Raw genomic sequence first — 15,438 nt, forward strand, 5'->3', positions numbered from 1 at the left:
GAACCATAAAAGGCCTCAGTCACCCCATTTCTTAGACCCCTTACGACTTTTCTACTCATTTCTCTCGACTGACTTCTGGACCATTTCCTCACATTCTAGGCTCAGTTCCTTAAACCTCTCTTCAGGTGTTTTGATATTTCCTATCTTCCGGAGAAACAAATTAGTTTGGTAAACAAACATACAGACTCAAGATGAATCTCTACATTTCTAGTTTTAATCAGGTATTTCCTTTGGAGTCTTATTGTCATCTCTTAATTGATTCTCTATCGTCCTAGATGCCCCCAGCCCACTTCTTGTTCACATTAGAGTGTCAGAGAAAAAAAAAAAGAGAGAGAGAAAACATTCAAATGTATTTTTGAGGTCCAGCACTTTGTATCTTTACAACTAATATGTACTATTCTCCACAGACAGATTCATTTGTATACTTTTTCTGATTGTAATTAAAGCCATTTGTGAGGTTAGTTTTATTTACTCTTTGCTCTTTGGGGGCCCACCACCCAGATCCCAAATAAATACACAGAGATTTATTCTTACTTATCAATGTCTGGCCTTAGCTTGGCTTATTTATAGCCAGTTTTTCTTAAATTATCCCATCTACCTTTTGCCTCTGGGCTTTTATCTTCCTCTATTTCTGTGTATCTTTTCTTTCCTCCTTATTTCGTATCTAGCTGTGTGGCTGGATGGTACTGGGACCCTCTCTTTTTCTCCCGCTTCTCTCCTATTTATTAGTCTTTCTGCATGCCAGCCCCACCTAGCTCTCTCTCCTGCCTAGCTATTGACCATTCAGCTCTTTATTAGACCAATCACGTGTTTTAGATAGGCCGAAGTAATACAGCTTTACAGAGTTAAACAAATGCAACATAAAAGAATACAACACATCTCTGCATCATTAAAGAGGTATTCCACTGCATAAAAGAATGTAACACATCCTTAACTAATATTCCACAACATATTTGTACATTTCTTATCGAATGTTCTCCTGCAGATAGCTAATTACCATGTCTGTGCATTATTTGCAGTCTTTGTGGCGTCAAAAACTTGAATATTGGCAGGGGGATACCCTAGTCAATAAAATGCTGCCCTTCCAGGCATGAGGACCTGAGTATGATCCTCCAAAGCTACATAAAAATAAGTTAGGAATGGTAACATGTTCTTGCAATCCCAATGCTAGAGAAGCAGAGACCAGAGGATCCCTGGGGCTCACTGCCCCCCTAACCTTGCATACATGGCTGACTTCCAAGTCCGTGAGAGACCCTGTCACAAAACAACTAGTAGGTGGCATCTGAGGAATGAGTGCCAAGGTTGTCCTCTGGCCTCCAAATACCCAGGCCACCTGTATGTGCATTTGCACACATGAACACGGACACATACACAAAACCTTTATAATTGTTTTGGCTTTAAAATGTACGTTATATAAGTGTTGCGTCCCTGGTTAAACTGAGTTGTATCTCCCATACCCACTAGGATTGCTGCTGCCGGACAACAGAAAAAAAAGAAGCGGGCCAGGGAAGGGACAACAAGCATGGAGAAGACAGAGAAAAACCCTTTGGTACTCTTGCTAGGAATGTACAAGGAGCAGTTGCTGTAGACGCCAATGACTGTTCCTCACAAACTTCAACTCCATACAATTCAGCAACGTTACTTCTGCTCGTACTATCCGGCAGAACTGAAAGCATGGTCTGGCTTTTGCAGTATCTAAGACATAGGAGAAACCCAGTGCCCACCAATGGGTGAACTCCTAAAACACGCACACAACAGAAAACAATGTAGCTTTCAAATGGAAAAGGAAACCCAACACATGCTTTAACATACAAGATGTTGAGGCCTCTGTATTACGTGAAATAAATCAGTCTAAAAAAAGTGAAGAGCTTATACGATTTTTCTACAATAATCAAATTTATGTAAACAGTAGAATGATAGTTGCCACAGAAGATGGAAATGGGAGCTGTTTAATGATATAGAGGTGCAGTTCAGCAGGAAGACGAATATTCTAGACATCAGAAGTATGCTCTGAAAGCAAACTCCATACTTTAAAAATGGTTGGCAGGAACTTTTATGTTGTGTATTTTATGAGAAAAACAGGCAAACAAGACCATCTACACAATTGTGTCTTCTTCTAATAGAAGATGAGCCAAGCAGGAGGCGAAAATCCCAAGGGTCACTTTTAACACACTGGCAAGCACTCTGCAGAAGTGTTTTCCCTCAACTAAACCTTGGATTTCATCTCCCTGAAATGCCACTTGGCTCTGACTCCCCAGACTCCCGGATGAAGCCATAGAGGAGTAAAGCCCCTTTGAGACACTGTTTCTGGACATGATAATAGAATTTAGGGCCCCTCCAGGGCTGTCCTGAAACAAAATTTTATCTCCTGGAAAAGATTAATATTCTGCCAAGAAACGTTTGACTTATATAAGGCTTCAATCTAGCACTGTGCAAGTGTCTCTGGCACAGCTCCTTCCCATGCTGCAGAACAGCCGCTCCCTGCTTGTCATTATTTCCTGATGTTCACTGGGTTCTGATGCCCTCTTCTCCAGAACTGTTTCCTCAGTCTTTCCCCCCCTTAGGCAGTGTTTCTTGGAAACTGAAATAAAAGTGTGCTGCATTTCCTATGCCTTGGAGTTTGAAAACTGCTTGAGAGAACCTGTTGTAGGCACGGATCTGAGTTCAGAGGACACCTGACTCCTGTGTACCAGGATAAAAGACTGCACCACATGGTTAGACCTAGAGAAAGCTGATTAAGAAAACTTGAGGCCACAAGTCATATGACCCTTTGCAGGACCCTTACAGGGCACCAACCTCACACATATTTGAATACAATGTTTTTCTTTCTTTTCTTTTATTTTTTAATTTAAAATTTTGCTTTTTATTTTGCATGCCAGGCCCAGTAACCCCTCCCTCTTCTTCTCCAGCCCCCCCTCCCCCCAATCTCCCTCATCCCACACCCTCCATCCATTCCTCAGATGGGGTAAGAACTCCCTTGGGGGAGTCAACAAAGAATGGCATACCGAGTTGAGGCAGGACCAAGGTCCCCTCCATCAAGGCTGAACAAGGTATCCCATCATAGGGAATGGGCCCCCAAAAGTCAGTTCATGCACCCAGGAAAAGTCCTGGTCCACTGCCAGTCCTGCCCCAACAGATCAAGCCACATAACTGACATCCACACTCAGAGGGCCTAGTTTGGTCCTATGCAGGTTTCACTGCTGCCAGTCCGGAGTCAGTGAGCTCCCACTGAGGTCGGCTCTCTCTGTGGTTTTCAATCCCACGCTCTGTGAGCCAAGGGGAAGAAAGGCTCCCAGGCTGTCTGCCTACTGGTTTCCTTCACATGATAATCCTGATGTTGACTCCCAGTCCATTCTCCTGTCACAAACCCCTGAGACAGGTTAAAACAGCTGCTCTCATAGGATCCCTCCTGGCTAGGTCTCTGTTGCCAGGTTAGTCATTCAGCTGCTTATGTTCATAGAGATGAGGGGCAGGAACCTCACTCATCTGTGTCTGCCTTTACCCTAAAGTCTGAATCTTCTGGCCTCACTGATCGTCTCAGAAATGGTTGCAACTGTTAAGGAAAAAATTGCATTTTCTCTATGTTTGGGTCCCATTTATACTTTTTCCAAGAACATCAAACAAATGTTGGACTTTGAAGTTGCTCTGCAATTTTTGTCTCTCGGGCATTCTAGCTCATCGCATTTTAACCATATTCTCGTGTGTGTGTGTGTGTGTGTGTGTGTGTGATGGGAGCGGATTCCTCTCATTGCGTTAAAATTCTGGGGTGGCTTGTAAGGATTTTTCCCTCTTCATAGAGTTTTGGTAACTTTCTCAGCAATTGCCAGCATAAGACTGCCTCACACTCACAGACTTCCGGTGGTCTGGCAGGATCTTTTAATTTTTCCTATCTCTGGAGAGCAAAGAGTTGCTGTGGGAAGCATTTACCAGCAGTAACTTTCACCTGCATCTTATCTGGTACACAAGGGAGAGTCTCCTTCCTCTATCCCCAGTCCTTTATTTTTTCCGAGACAAGTCTCTCGTAGCCCAAGATGTCCTTGACCTGTGTAAGTGGTCGACGCTGGTCCCAAGAACTCCTAATCCTTTTACCAGGCTTGGGCCACCAAGCTTGGCTTCCTTCCTGGCCTGTTTCCTGATAAGAGGAGGATTTCAACAACAACCAGAGCCATTTGCTTGGAGGTCTAGGTCATGACCTTCACGTAGAAGGCAGGATGACCGGCCAGAAACTACCCAAACCCCTGATTTGGAAGTCAAAATGTTCTGTTCTCGGCTGAACCCATCTAGATCAAATAAGAACAGCTGTGGTAATTTTCTGTTTAGGGCTGAGGTAGCTTGCAACAGGGAGGTGGGGAGGTTGGTGCACTCTGACTTTGTCTTGATAAGCATTTGATATGAAAACATCGAATGGAATATTTTCAAGTACGTGTGGGAGAGAAGGCAGGGAGAGCGTCAGGAAAGCGCAGGCCTGAGTGAAAAAAATCCCGGCAGCTGAGGAACACATGGACGAAGAGGATCGCGTAACCAGTCCTCGCAAACGCTGACGTCCAGCACAGAAATCCAGCACCCGGTGTCCTAGACATCCTAAATCCAGGCGCGAAACTACGAACGCAGCCCGGGGCAGGCCACGCCCCACCCCCTGCGGCCTCGAGCTCGGCTCTCCAGTCGTGCCCCGCCCCCACGCTCACACCTCAGGGCTCCCAATGGGGAGGAAAGGGCAGGCCTGCTCGAGCCCTCCCTACGGCCGAGGTGGGCGGGGCCGCGCCGGCTGAATGGGCCCGACCGGGCAAGCGAGGTGGGCGGGGCAGGGTCGGCCGAATGCGGCCAAAGCGGACGGGATGGGCGGGGCCTCGCCGGCTGAGGCGGAAGCGCGAACGCGAGACCCGCGGCGCCTCACCCGCTGAAACAGACGGAAGTGGGCAGGCGAGCTGGGCGGGGCCGTGGCTGCCGAGGTGGGCGGGAGCGGACGGGAGAGGCGGGCGAGCCGCTGAAGGGGGACTCGATACGTGGGCGGGGCCCACGCCGACTGAGGCGGGCGGCACGGCCGAGACGGGCGGGAGCCGCAAGCGAGCGGGCGGGGCCGGCCGCGGTGGGCGGGGCCGGCGGGGTGGGCGTGGCCGCGGGCTCCACACTCGGGAGCCCGAGGGTGGGCGGCACTAGAGAGAGCCGCGGCCGCGCCCGCTCTGTCGCGCCTTGCTTGCCGCTCGGAGCGCCGCCTCCTCAGCCGCTCGGAGCCGCCGCGATGGCGGAGGACAGCGAGTCTGCGGCCAGCCAGCAGAGCCTCGAGCTGGACGACCAGGACACGTGCGGAATAGACGGAGACAATGAGGAGGAGACGGAACACGCCAAAGGGTAGGAGGGGGCGCGCGGGCGCGACGGGCGGCAGGGCGGGGACCGCGCGCACCTCGGCTCCGGCGCCGGCTCGCCCGGGGGTGGGGGGAGGGAGGGTACGGGAGCCCCTCGCCCGGAGGCTCCGCTCGGCGGTCGTTGCGTCCCGAGACCATTGTAAGGTGCCGGACTCCCGGCTGTCGGGGAGCGCGCGGGGTGGGCGAGGCCCGAGGTGGGCGGGGAGACTGCGACTCGGGCCCGGGGACCCGCGTCTCGGCTGTCACCTGCCGCGCGCCCCCGCCGGCCGGCCTCACCCAGCCGCGGCGAGCGGCAAGCGGCTCCGGGTGGGAGCCCAGCAGGGGCGCCAGGCCCTTCCTTCCCTTTGTGGCGGCGGCGTCTTGGGCCGCAGGGGCGAGCGGGATGCAAGAAGTGCCGCTTGCGCCTCGGCATCCTTCTAGTACTTTCTCGCCATCCCACCCCCCACCTCTCAGCCGCCGCTCAGCCCCAGTGGAGACGAAACCCGCAAGGCCAGGCGTGCGAGTGGGAGAGGGATGCGCCCTTGGCGCTCTCCGGGTTGCGCAAAGTTCTGCCTCCTAGGCCCCGCGAAGGGCGCCTGGGGGGGTCCAGGTCCCAGCCGCGACGCCCGAGGACATTCAGTTTTGCGGCCTCTGAGCTAGTCCGTAGAGCTCTCTAGAGCCGAGCCGACGGGCGGACTGTGTTCCCGCGGCCCCGACCTTATCCTGACTGCAGACCTGGCGACTGACCCCCCAGAACCAAATGTGCCAAGTTCTTTTAACACTTGACCGCTTTCTCAATCTGTGCCTGCCCTCTTTTCTCCCCTGCAGACCTGATTCGTTCCTCTCTTGGAGAAAAGACTGCTTCTGGTTAAGGCTGGTATTGAAGTTCTGGTTTAGAGGCGGGGATTGGGGGATCATTTTAAATAAAGCCCCGTGGCCTTTTGTAGGTGCTGTTTGCCTCAGCCTTTTACCCTGTTGGATTCAACTATGCGCTGGCACAGAGCCGCTACTGCTGCCCCTTAGAAGTGAGATCCTGCGAACCATGGTGACTGTAGAAATGGGTCAACCCATAAACACGCTAGGGGAGCCTGAGTCACAGATGGCTTATTTATTCAGTTCATGGAGAATCTTTCAAGTATTTGTATTTTATTCAACGTTTACTTTAAGCTGTATTTAAGAGAGGCGGCTTTATTGATCTTGAATATGTTATAAAATATTAGATGACAAATGAAGAAAAAGGAAAGCTGACTATATGTATCTCCCTTTGGCAAGTTGCTTTTTAATTTTTTCAGTGAACAGTTTAGTGGCAGCTGCAAGTACTGAATGTTGTCATTCAAGTCTAGATTTTTTTTAAGCCAGAAGAGGAAATTCTACAGAAATCTGAGCTTTAGTTCTGTTTATGAGTAATAGAAATTTGTCTGTGGTAGCCAAATATGAATGTATTTTTGAAACACTAGCTCTCTTGCCAGAAATCGGTCCAGATGAACGGTGATAGATACCTCAAATAACTTCAGCATCTGTCTTATCTTTCTGGGGAGACCCTGGACCTCTCTTCCAGTTTCTTCTTGTTCTGTGTCTTCTTGATATTCTAGGTTGGGGTTTTAATTAAAGCTTCCTTGCCTACACAGTCGAGGATACCCTTGATACAAAGAATTACTAGTGTGGAATTGGGACTATCTGATAACTTGCTCTGTAGGCTGTTGAAGTCCCCAGAAGAGCATTCAAAGGTATTTTGGGGCCCTCTTCAGAGGCTTCCTGATTTATGCATCAGCACATTAATTATATGCTACTATGTTTAATCAAAATTAAGAGCTGCCCAGTGGATTGGATTGTTTTAAACCAGGAATAGGCAATGTGATAACAGCTTGTAGTTGGAAAAGATTAATGTAATAGATTTATTGTTATCTGTTAAAATGTAGAGAGCTAGTAAAACTCAAGTTGTTGCTCTTCTTGGTGAAATGCCTTTTTAATTTTTATATTGCAATTTAAACAGTACAATTTAAGGAAGTCATCCTGTTTTATTTGGCTCACGAATTGATAGTACTCTGTAGAAACCCAGATTTTTTTTAAGTAGCTCAGGTTTGTCAGTGTTAAAATATGGGAAACTTTTCCCTCCCCATTTAGTCTTTTCATTCTCCACCAGTCTAAATAAACAACAAACAATGAGCCTTTGGAGAATGAGTAGATAATGCTTTACCTCAAATAGGCAGAGTATTGCTTCTGAGCCAGTAGACAGTGGTCAGTATGTAGAGCAGTAATTTGTTCAATAGCTCCCCCGTGGCTTGAAAGGATTAATATGCACCCAGCATTCAGTATAATGCATTTACAAACCGTTTTAGCTTACCACGTTGAAACCATAGGTTCAAATAAAGGAAAACTACCCAGTAAGATATTACTATGCTTTTGGTTTTGTAGAACTTTCCTTATTGATTTTTTATTTCACTTTATGAGTAATATTGAAAGCCCATAAACAAAATGTGAAGTTTTATGTTTAAAACAATCGTTTAAGTACAAAATACTTGAAGGTCACCATTTTCATGTTTTATTTTTTTTTGAAAATGTACTCTTTAACTGTTTGGTCCATAAACCAAGATGGTAACAGCATATCACTCTAAAAAGTATATGCATTCTCAAAATATTGCCAAAGGGAGAGATTGCCACTTTTAACTAGTGAGATGATAGCTCAGATAATATAGTTTTATTATTTTCAAATAATATGTAGAAAATTATAAGTAGGGTAATTGAGATTCGTTTTAGTAATTTGCTTTACCACATGATTTATTTGGCTTTTTTTTTTTTTTTTTTTTTTTTTTGGTTTTTCGAGACAGGGTTTCTCTGTGGTTTTGGAGCCTGCCCTGGAACTAGCTCTTGTAGACCAGGCTGGTCTCGAACTCACAGAGATCCGCCTGCCTCTGCCTCCCAAGTGCTGGGATTAAAGGCGTGCGCCACCACCCCCCGGCCTACCACATGATTTAAAAGTGGGATAAAATAAATAGGTATCAGTAAAGCGCTTGAGGAATCTTGAAAATTTCCAGGCAAATTAAAAGTCAGGATGACTGAAGATTCCATTTCTGTCCTGAGAAGCAGTGGCAGGAAAGAGGTTATCTACAACATTACTAGGAACTTGCCAACCCAGTTGTGAGACTACGGAGGTAATCCAAGATCCTTCATGCTAAATATTCCTCTCATTCTTTGTTCTGCCTTCTCAGTTTCTGAAGGGACTTGGTAAAACTGTTGAAATTGGGCACAATGTTAAGTCTACTAAAGCTCATGGTCTTCTTGCTCCATTGAGGTGTGTTTCTCTAGTTGTAAACTGCATCCTAGAGTGTTCCTTAAACTTTACCCTACACTGAGTACTGGGCTAGTTAAATACCTGAGAGAAACAGTTAAAGATTGAAAGATTGATTTTGATTCCAAATTTCATGGCTTCCTGTCCATGGCCTATTCAGTGTTTTAGGACAGAAGCCCAGGATAGAATGATTTGAAGGAGTAAAGTTGCTCACCTGTGACTATCAGGAATGGGGGTGGCAAGTGTAAAGATGTACCTCCCTGGTAGAGCAAATGCATTTTGCTCTGAGTTTGATACCTGATACCACAAAAAGCTTTAGCCAAGTATGGTGGCACATGTCTGCAATTCTGTGCTGTGGGACAGAAATGGTCTTATATTGATAAAATGCTAATTGGCCAATAGCCAGGCAGGAAGTACAGGAGGGGTGATGAGAATAGGAGAATTTTGGGAAGAGAAAAAACTTAGTCTGCAGTCGTCATCCAGTTGCAGAGGAAGCAAGATGAGAATGCCTCACTGATAAAAGGTACCAATCCACATGGCTAACACAGACAAGAATTATGGGTTAATGTAGGATGTAAGAGTTAATAAGAAGTCTGAGCTAATAGGCCAACCAGTTTATGATTAAGATAGACCTCTGTGTGTTTCTTTGGGACTGAATGGCTGTGGGACAGAAACCTCAATCAACAGTCCTGGCCTAAGGAAGCTGAGGAGAACCTTGAGTTTGACACTAACCTGGATTTCATAGCCAGACATTATTAAAAAAAAAAAAAAAGAAAAGGAAGCTTGAAACAAATAAGTCATTTTATGTTGATTTAGGGTTCTTTGGATATATTCCCAGGAGTGGAATAGCTGATCCATAAAGTAGTTCTGTTTCTATTTTATTAGTATTATTTAGGAACCTCTATACTGATTTCCATACAGGTTAGGCTGATTTACATTTCTACCAGCAACATATAGGAGCTGCCTTCCCACAACCATCCTGGTTACCATTTGTTGGTGTTCGCTTTCTTAAATGATAGCCTCTCAGACTGGGGGTGAGATGAAATTGCAATGTTTTAATTTTTAATTCTAATGGAAGAATGCTGATTGGTTTTTTTTTTTTTTTTTTGATTTATTGACAATTTGTGTTTCATCACACTTGCCTGTTCATTCCCTTAGCCCATTTACTGAGTGGATTGTTTGGTTCCTTGGTTTGGTGGTCTTTTGAGTTTTTTATGGAGTCTCGATACTTCTGTCAGCTACATAGCAGCAAAGATTTTCTCCCACTATAAGCATCTCTTCACTTGTATAGAAGCCTTTTAACTTCATCAGTCTCATTTGCCAGCTCCTGCAGAGCTGCTTCAGAAAGACCCTGCCTTTGCCAGTATCTTTAAGTATTTTCTTTACCTTGCCCTCTAACAATTTCAAAGTTTCAATCTTACATTAAGATATTCTATTGTTTTTTTTTTTTTCTTTTTTGGGGGGATACAAAGTAAGGGGTATGGATCTAGTATTGTTCCTTTACATATATGGATATCCAGTTTTGCCAGTGCCATTTATTGAAAAGGCTGGCTTTTCTTCAAAGTAGAGTTTTAGCATCTTTGTTTAAAAAAAAAAAAATCAGGTGGCTGTCATTGTGGATTTTATTCTGTATCCTCTATCTATTCCACTGATCTACAAGTTTGTTTTTGTGCCTATACCATGCATGCTCTTTTTGTTATGGCCTGTAGTGTATCTTGAAGTAAAGTACCACCAGTATTTATTTATCCATCCATTTATTTATTTATTTATTTGCTCAGTCTTGCTTTGGTTGTTTGGTGTCTTTTGTGCTTCCAAATGAATTTTTTTGATTTTTGTTGTTGTGTCTATGAAAAATGTTGCAACTTTGACAGTAATTGCATTCAATCTGTAGACTGCTTTTGGTAAAACATATTAAAAATTCTTTTCTTAGAAAAATAAAAATCCGATCCGGGTGGTGGTGGCATTTGCCTTTAATCCCAGCACTTCAGAGGCAGAGGCAGGTGGATTGCTGTGAGTTCGAGGCCAGCCTGTTCTACAAGAACTAGTTCCAGGACAGGCTCCAAAGCTACAGAACAACCTTGTCTTGAAAAATAACAACAACAACAACAAAAAAAAAAAAAAAAGAGAGAAGATCCAGTATGTCCTGAAGATCAAATCTTTTGTTGTTTGTTTTGTTTTTGAGACAGGGTCTCAGTGTTAGTCAGGCTAGTCTAGTCTGGAATTTACTGTGTAGTCTGGACCAAACCCCCTTCCTTCAGCCTTCCTTGTTCTAGGATTACAGGTGTGAACTGTCACATACTTTGGGATTAAGAAACAAAAACAATAAACCTTTCTTGTACCACCCTCAAATGGGGGGAGGGAGTTGACGATAACAGTGTACTGGCTATTGTTGAAACTGGCTATGACCACTTCCCTTAGTCAACTGCATGGAATCAGTGAGAAAATGCAGAAACATAACTGTAGCTCTAAATTCTCATCATGGGAAATTTAAGGGGTTATTCAAAGCTGCTCTTTTTGAAATGTGATCTGCTATCAAATGTATAGATGGTAAGATAAACAGCCCCAGTCCAAGGGATCTCCTTGATCAAGAAATACTGAAAACAGTGCTCAGATATCAATTAGGACTTGCATCTTTGAGGATGATGTCACCTTTGGCCCAGAGCAGACTTTCCCCAGAAGCTGGCTGAAATACAGAGTTTCTAAGGACAGGATACTTACTTTGCCATCTTTGTTAATCACTGTCAATGTATAGCACTTTAACAGTGTAAAGCTGTTCAAGTTAAAAATATATCAATTGGTTTGTCATCATTCCATTTGAATGATTATATGACTTACTGGTTATATAAGTAAAACTCGCAGATTAAAATATAAAGGTAGTATACAGAGAGCAAAATTCCTTGGTTATCCTATTTCTTTGTACCCCAGTTTAATTGATAGTGTATTGATTCACATTTTAGTATTTGCCCAGTCAATGTAAATAAGATCATGCTTTATGGGATTCATTCGCAGCCTTGTTTTTCTACCATGATTGTTTGCTAGCATGTTTTGAGAGGGTAGAAATGCCCGGTGCAGTAGTCATTATTCATATGGAGCTGTTGAGCACTTGAATGTGGCTAGAGTGCCTGAGGAACAAACACTTCAATTCATTTAAATTAACTTACCAAAAAAAGCCTTCCACAGATGGTGACTGTCATATTATACAACTCAAATAATATGTACCTTTGAGTTTCCTGTTTTTAAATACTTAAACATTTATTTCCGTCTTTAGCAGACTACAACATTGTCATTTTTTTTCTTCTAGGAATTTGTTAAATTTTTAATAAGCATGTTTTAACCATATTTCTTTATCGTTGTCACATTTTTAACCACTACCAGCTAGGCACAGTGACATGTCCCTGCAGTCTCAGCATTTGGGAGTTTGAAGCAGAAGGATCAGGTCATTTGCACCACAGTAAATTGGAGGTCAGGCTGAGCTCCATGAAACTTTATCTTAGAAAAACAAAAACAAAATTGTAACCACTATCTAAAACATTATACCATTTTACGTTTTGTTTTTTGTTGGTTTTTTTTTGTTGTTTGTTTTTTTTTTGTTTTGTTTTTTCGATATAGGGTTCTACTGTAGCTTTGTAGCCTATCCTGGAACTAGCTCTTGTAGCCTAGGGTGGCCTTGAACTCAGAGCCTGCCTCTGCCTCTCAAGTGTTGGGATTAAAGGTGTGTACCACCACTGCTTTTACCACTCAATTTTATTTTTGGTGCTCCTTTTCTTCTTAATTTTTTTATTTTGTAATTTACCCTGTTCAGCTTGCTCCTTTTTCATTATAAATCTTCATTAGAGTTACCACTAATAACCACCTAACAGAATCTATAGTAGACTGTTTTGAAATTTCCTCTGCCAACTGAATTAATCCAGAACTCATAACTCTAGCCTCAGGCAGACTTTCAGACAAGGGCAGAAGCAACCACTTACATCACCAAAATATCATAAGACCGATTTCTAGGCAACTTAAACTTCATTTCATGTTAAACTTCTTGAACTTCCTCCCCCTCCGCTCCATCTTCCACCCCTTACCCCTATTCAAATCATTCTTAGCACCTCTGTATGCCATGCTCACCAGAGTCCAGATTCCTCCAAACAAAAGCATGGTCAGGTCTATCAAAGCAATACCTTAGTCCTTGGTACCAACTTCCGTCTTGGGGTTTTTATTGCTGTGAAGGGACACCGTGACCATGTTTTTCTTATAAAGGAAAATAATTTAATTGGGGCTGGCTTACAGTTTTGAGGTTCAGTCCACTATCATGGTGTGACATCATGCATATGTAGTTGGTAGAGCATGAGACTCTTAATCTTAGGGTCCTGGGGTTGTGCCCCACGTTGAGCACCAATTTGTAGTAGGAGGCCACTTGTTCATTACCAGCCGCCCAGACCACGAAATAATCACTCAGAAACTATATTATTTACAACACTGTTTGGCCAATAACTTAAGCATATTTCTAGCTAACTCTTATATCCTAAACTAACCCATCTCCATTAATCTGTATATGACCATGTGGCTGTGGCTTACTGGGTAAATTCCATCCCCGGTGTCTGTCTGGTGGGGCTACATGGCTTCTTTTTGACTCTGCCAATTCTCTCCATATATCTCTTTCAGCCTGGCTTTAGTCTGTTAAACCATTGGCCAAAAGCAACTTCTTTATTAACCAATGGCAATAAAACATATTCACAGCATACATTACCTCCCACATCAGGCATACAGGCAGACATGGTGCTGGAGAGGTAGTTGAGAGTTCTACGTCTTGCAAGCAACTGGAAATGGACTGTCTCACTGGGAGTAGCTTGAGCAAAGGAGACCTCAAAGCCCACCCCTAAAGTGACACACTTCTTCCATCAAGGTAACATCTACTCTAATAAAGCAACGCTTCCTAATGATGGCACTCCTTTTGGGGGCCGTTTTTCTTAAAAAATACCATATACTATAACCAAGGGGTTTGAATATCCTTATTCTTTCTATATCACCATTCTTTTGTTTTTAAAGCAAGATAAAATGGCATATACTATAGTTAATAGATAATAAATATCCATGGTTCTTCTCAAGTCTGTCCAGGCTGCTGTATTATTTGACCTTTCCATGTCAGAGATGGAGTGAGCTGGTTCCAGTGGCAGGTTTGATCAAGGCCCAAAATCCATCCCCACCTCACATTTCCAGCTCAAGATAGCAAAGTTCAGAATTTATGTGGATCTTTCGTGAGTAATCTCAGGGAAGAGGGACATGGAGCTCTTCTTAGAGTTGGAGAGATTTTTATGAAGAGGCAACATCATTTCCACAGTTGCGTTTCTGGACTTGGTGATCTATTTCAAACAGGATTCTGAATCAGACTTCACTGAATTTCCGTGTGGAACCTTTTTCTAACAGGGTTTCTTTCCTCTTTTACTGTCCCAGTGCCTGCTCAGCATTTTGTCTACCCAGGCTTGTGACATCTCTTTCTGTTATATGTGTTCTTTCAGAGCCTGTGGTCTTCTGTAGCAAGCAAATTCCAATTAAACAGTTCTTATGGTTCTGGATCTGTTTAGGTCTCCCTGATCCTGGTACCCTAGGCATAGTAGTTCACTAGCTAATATTTTTAAAAGGTTTCATTGAAATAAAATTTACATACCATTCAATTTTCCCATTGAAAGCTTACAATTTAGTGGCCTTTATAACATCTACAGAGTTGTACAACTATAACCACAGTCCATTTTAGAAATGATTTTTATCATCTTAGAATGAAACCCACATCCCTAAGCAGTCCGCTGTAGTCAGATTTTTCTTTGGGCCGCCAGCTCAGAAATAATGACACCGAGACTTATTGTTAATTATGAACACTTGACTTTAGCTTAGACTCATCCCACCAGCCCTTATAATTTACATTAACCCATTTATTTTAATCTTGGTTCTGTCACATAGCCCCTTACCCCATTTCTTCATACTGTCCATGCTGCTTCCTCCAGACTGGTATCTGGCTAGTAACTCCTACCTTCTTCCCATAGTTCCCGCTCTACCTGGAAGTCCTGCCTATACGTCTGCCTAGCTATTGGCCATTCTGCTTTTTATTAAACCGCTCACAACAATACATTTTCATGTAGAGTACAAATATCCACATCAGTCCATCCCCTAGGTGCTCTCTACTAGTCACTTTCTACTTGCAACAAAAGCAATTCAAGACAGCTTTTCTTTGTAAAGTTTATGGTGAGGAAGGGAAGGCAACAGGAGCAGTTGCAGAGTGCCCACATTGCATCCACAGTCAGGAGGACATCATTGCATGCTGGTGCTCAGTTTATTTCTCCTCCTTATGGACTTTAGGACGCCAGTCCATGAAGCAGAGTCACCCGCTTTTGGTGTGGGCCTTTTCACCTCATTTAGCCTAATCTATTTAATCCTTCACAAAAGGCTCAGAGGCATCTCTGTGGTGATTCTAGACCATGTGAAATTGACAATATTAACCATCCTACCCTCCTGCTCTGCTCCTGACAACCACAAATCTATCCTGTTCCTGTTTGGACATTTTATATAATAGAACCATTTAATATGTGAGCTTTACAACACTGGCTTCTTATACTGAAATATTCCTTGTTATGTGTGTAAGTGCTGCATTTTTAAATTTTTCAATAGTAATCTATTATATGGATATGCATCACTTTCCTTATCTGTTCATCAGTTGATAGGTTTCCATTGAGGTATGAATTTTCACGTACAAATTTCTGTGTAGATGTATTTTATGTTTGTTTATTTAGAAACCTGAGAGTATAATTGCTGAATTACATTAGGATT

At 43.5% G+C, this 15,438-nt stretch overlaps 1 protein-coding gene across 2 annotated transcripts in view; it reads left to right on the forward strand.

Annotated features, from left to right (window-relative positions):
* The first annotated feature begins 5,091 nt into the window (after nucleotides 1-5,091).
* Nucleotides 5,092-15,438, forward strand: part of Nmt2 (N-myristoyltransferase 2) — a 44,995-nt gene continuing 34,648 nt past the window's right edge. Inside the window, exon 1 of one of the 2 annotated variants that reach the window (XM_057787347.1) lies at nucleotides 5,092-5,349. In XM_057787347.1, the coding sequence (XP_057643330.1) occupies nucleotides 5,240-5,349 (110 nt within the window). In that variant the 5' untranslated portion in view covers nucleotides 5,092-5,239. The remainder of the gene's footprint in view (nucleotides 5,350-15,438) is intronic. The other variant, XM_057787346.1, reaches the window with a different exon arrangement.

The sequence above is a fragment of the Chionomys nivalis genome, chromosome 13, assembly GCF_950005125.1.
Source record: "Chionomys nivalis chromosome 13, mChiNiv1.1, whole genome shotgun sequence".
NCBI classification, from domain to species: domain Eukaryota; kingdom Metazoa; phylum Chordata; class Mammalia; order Rodentia; family Cricetidae; genus Chionomys; species Chionomys nivalis.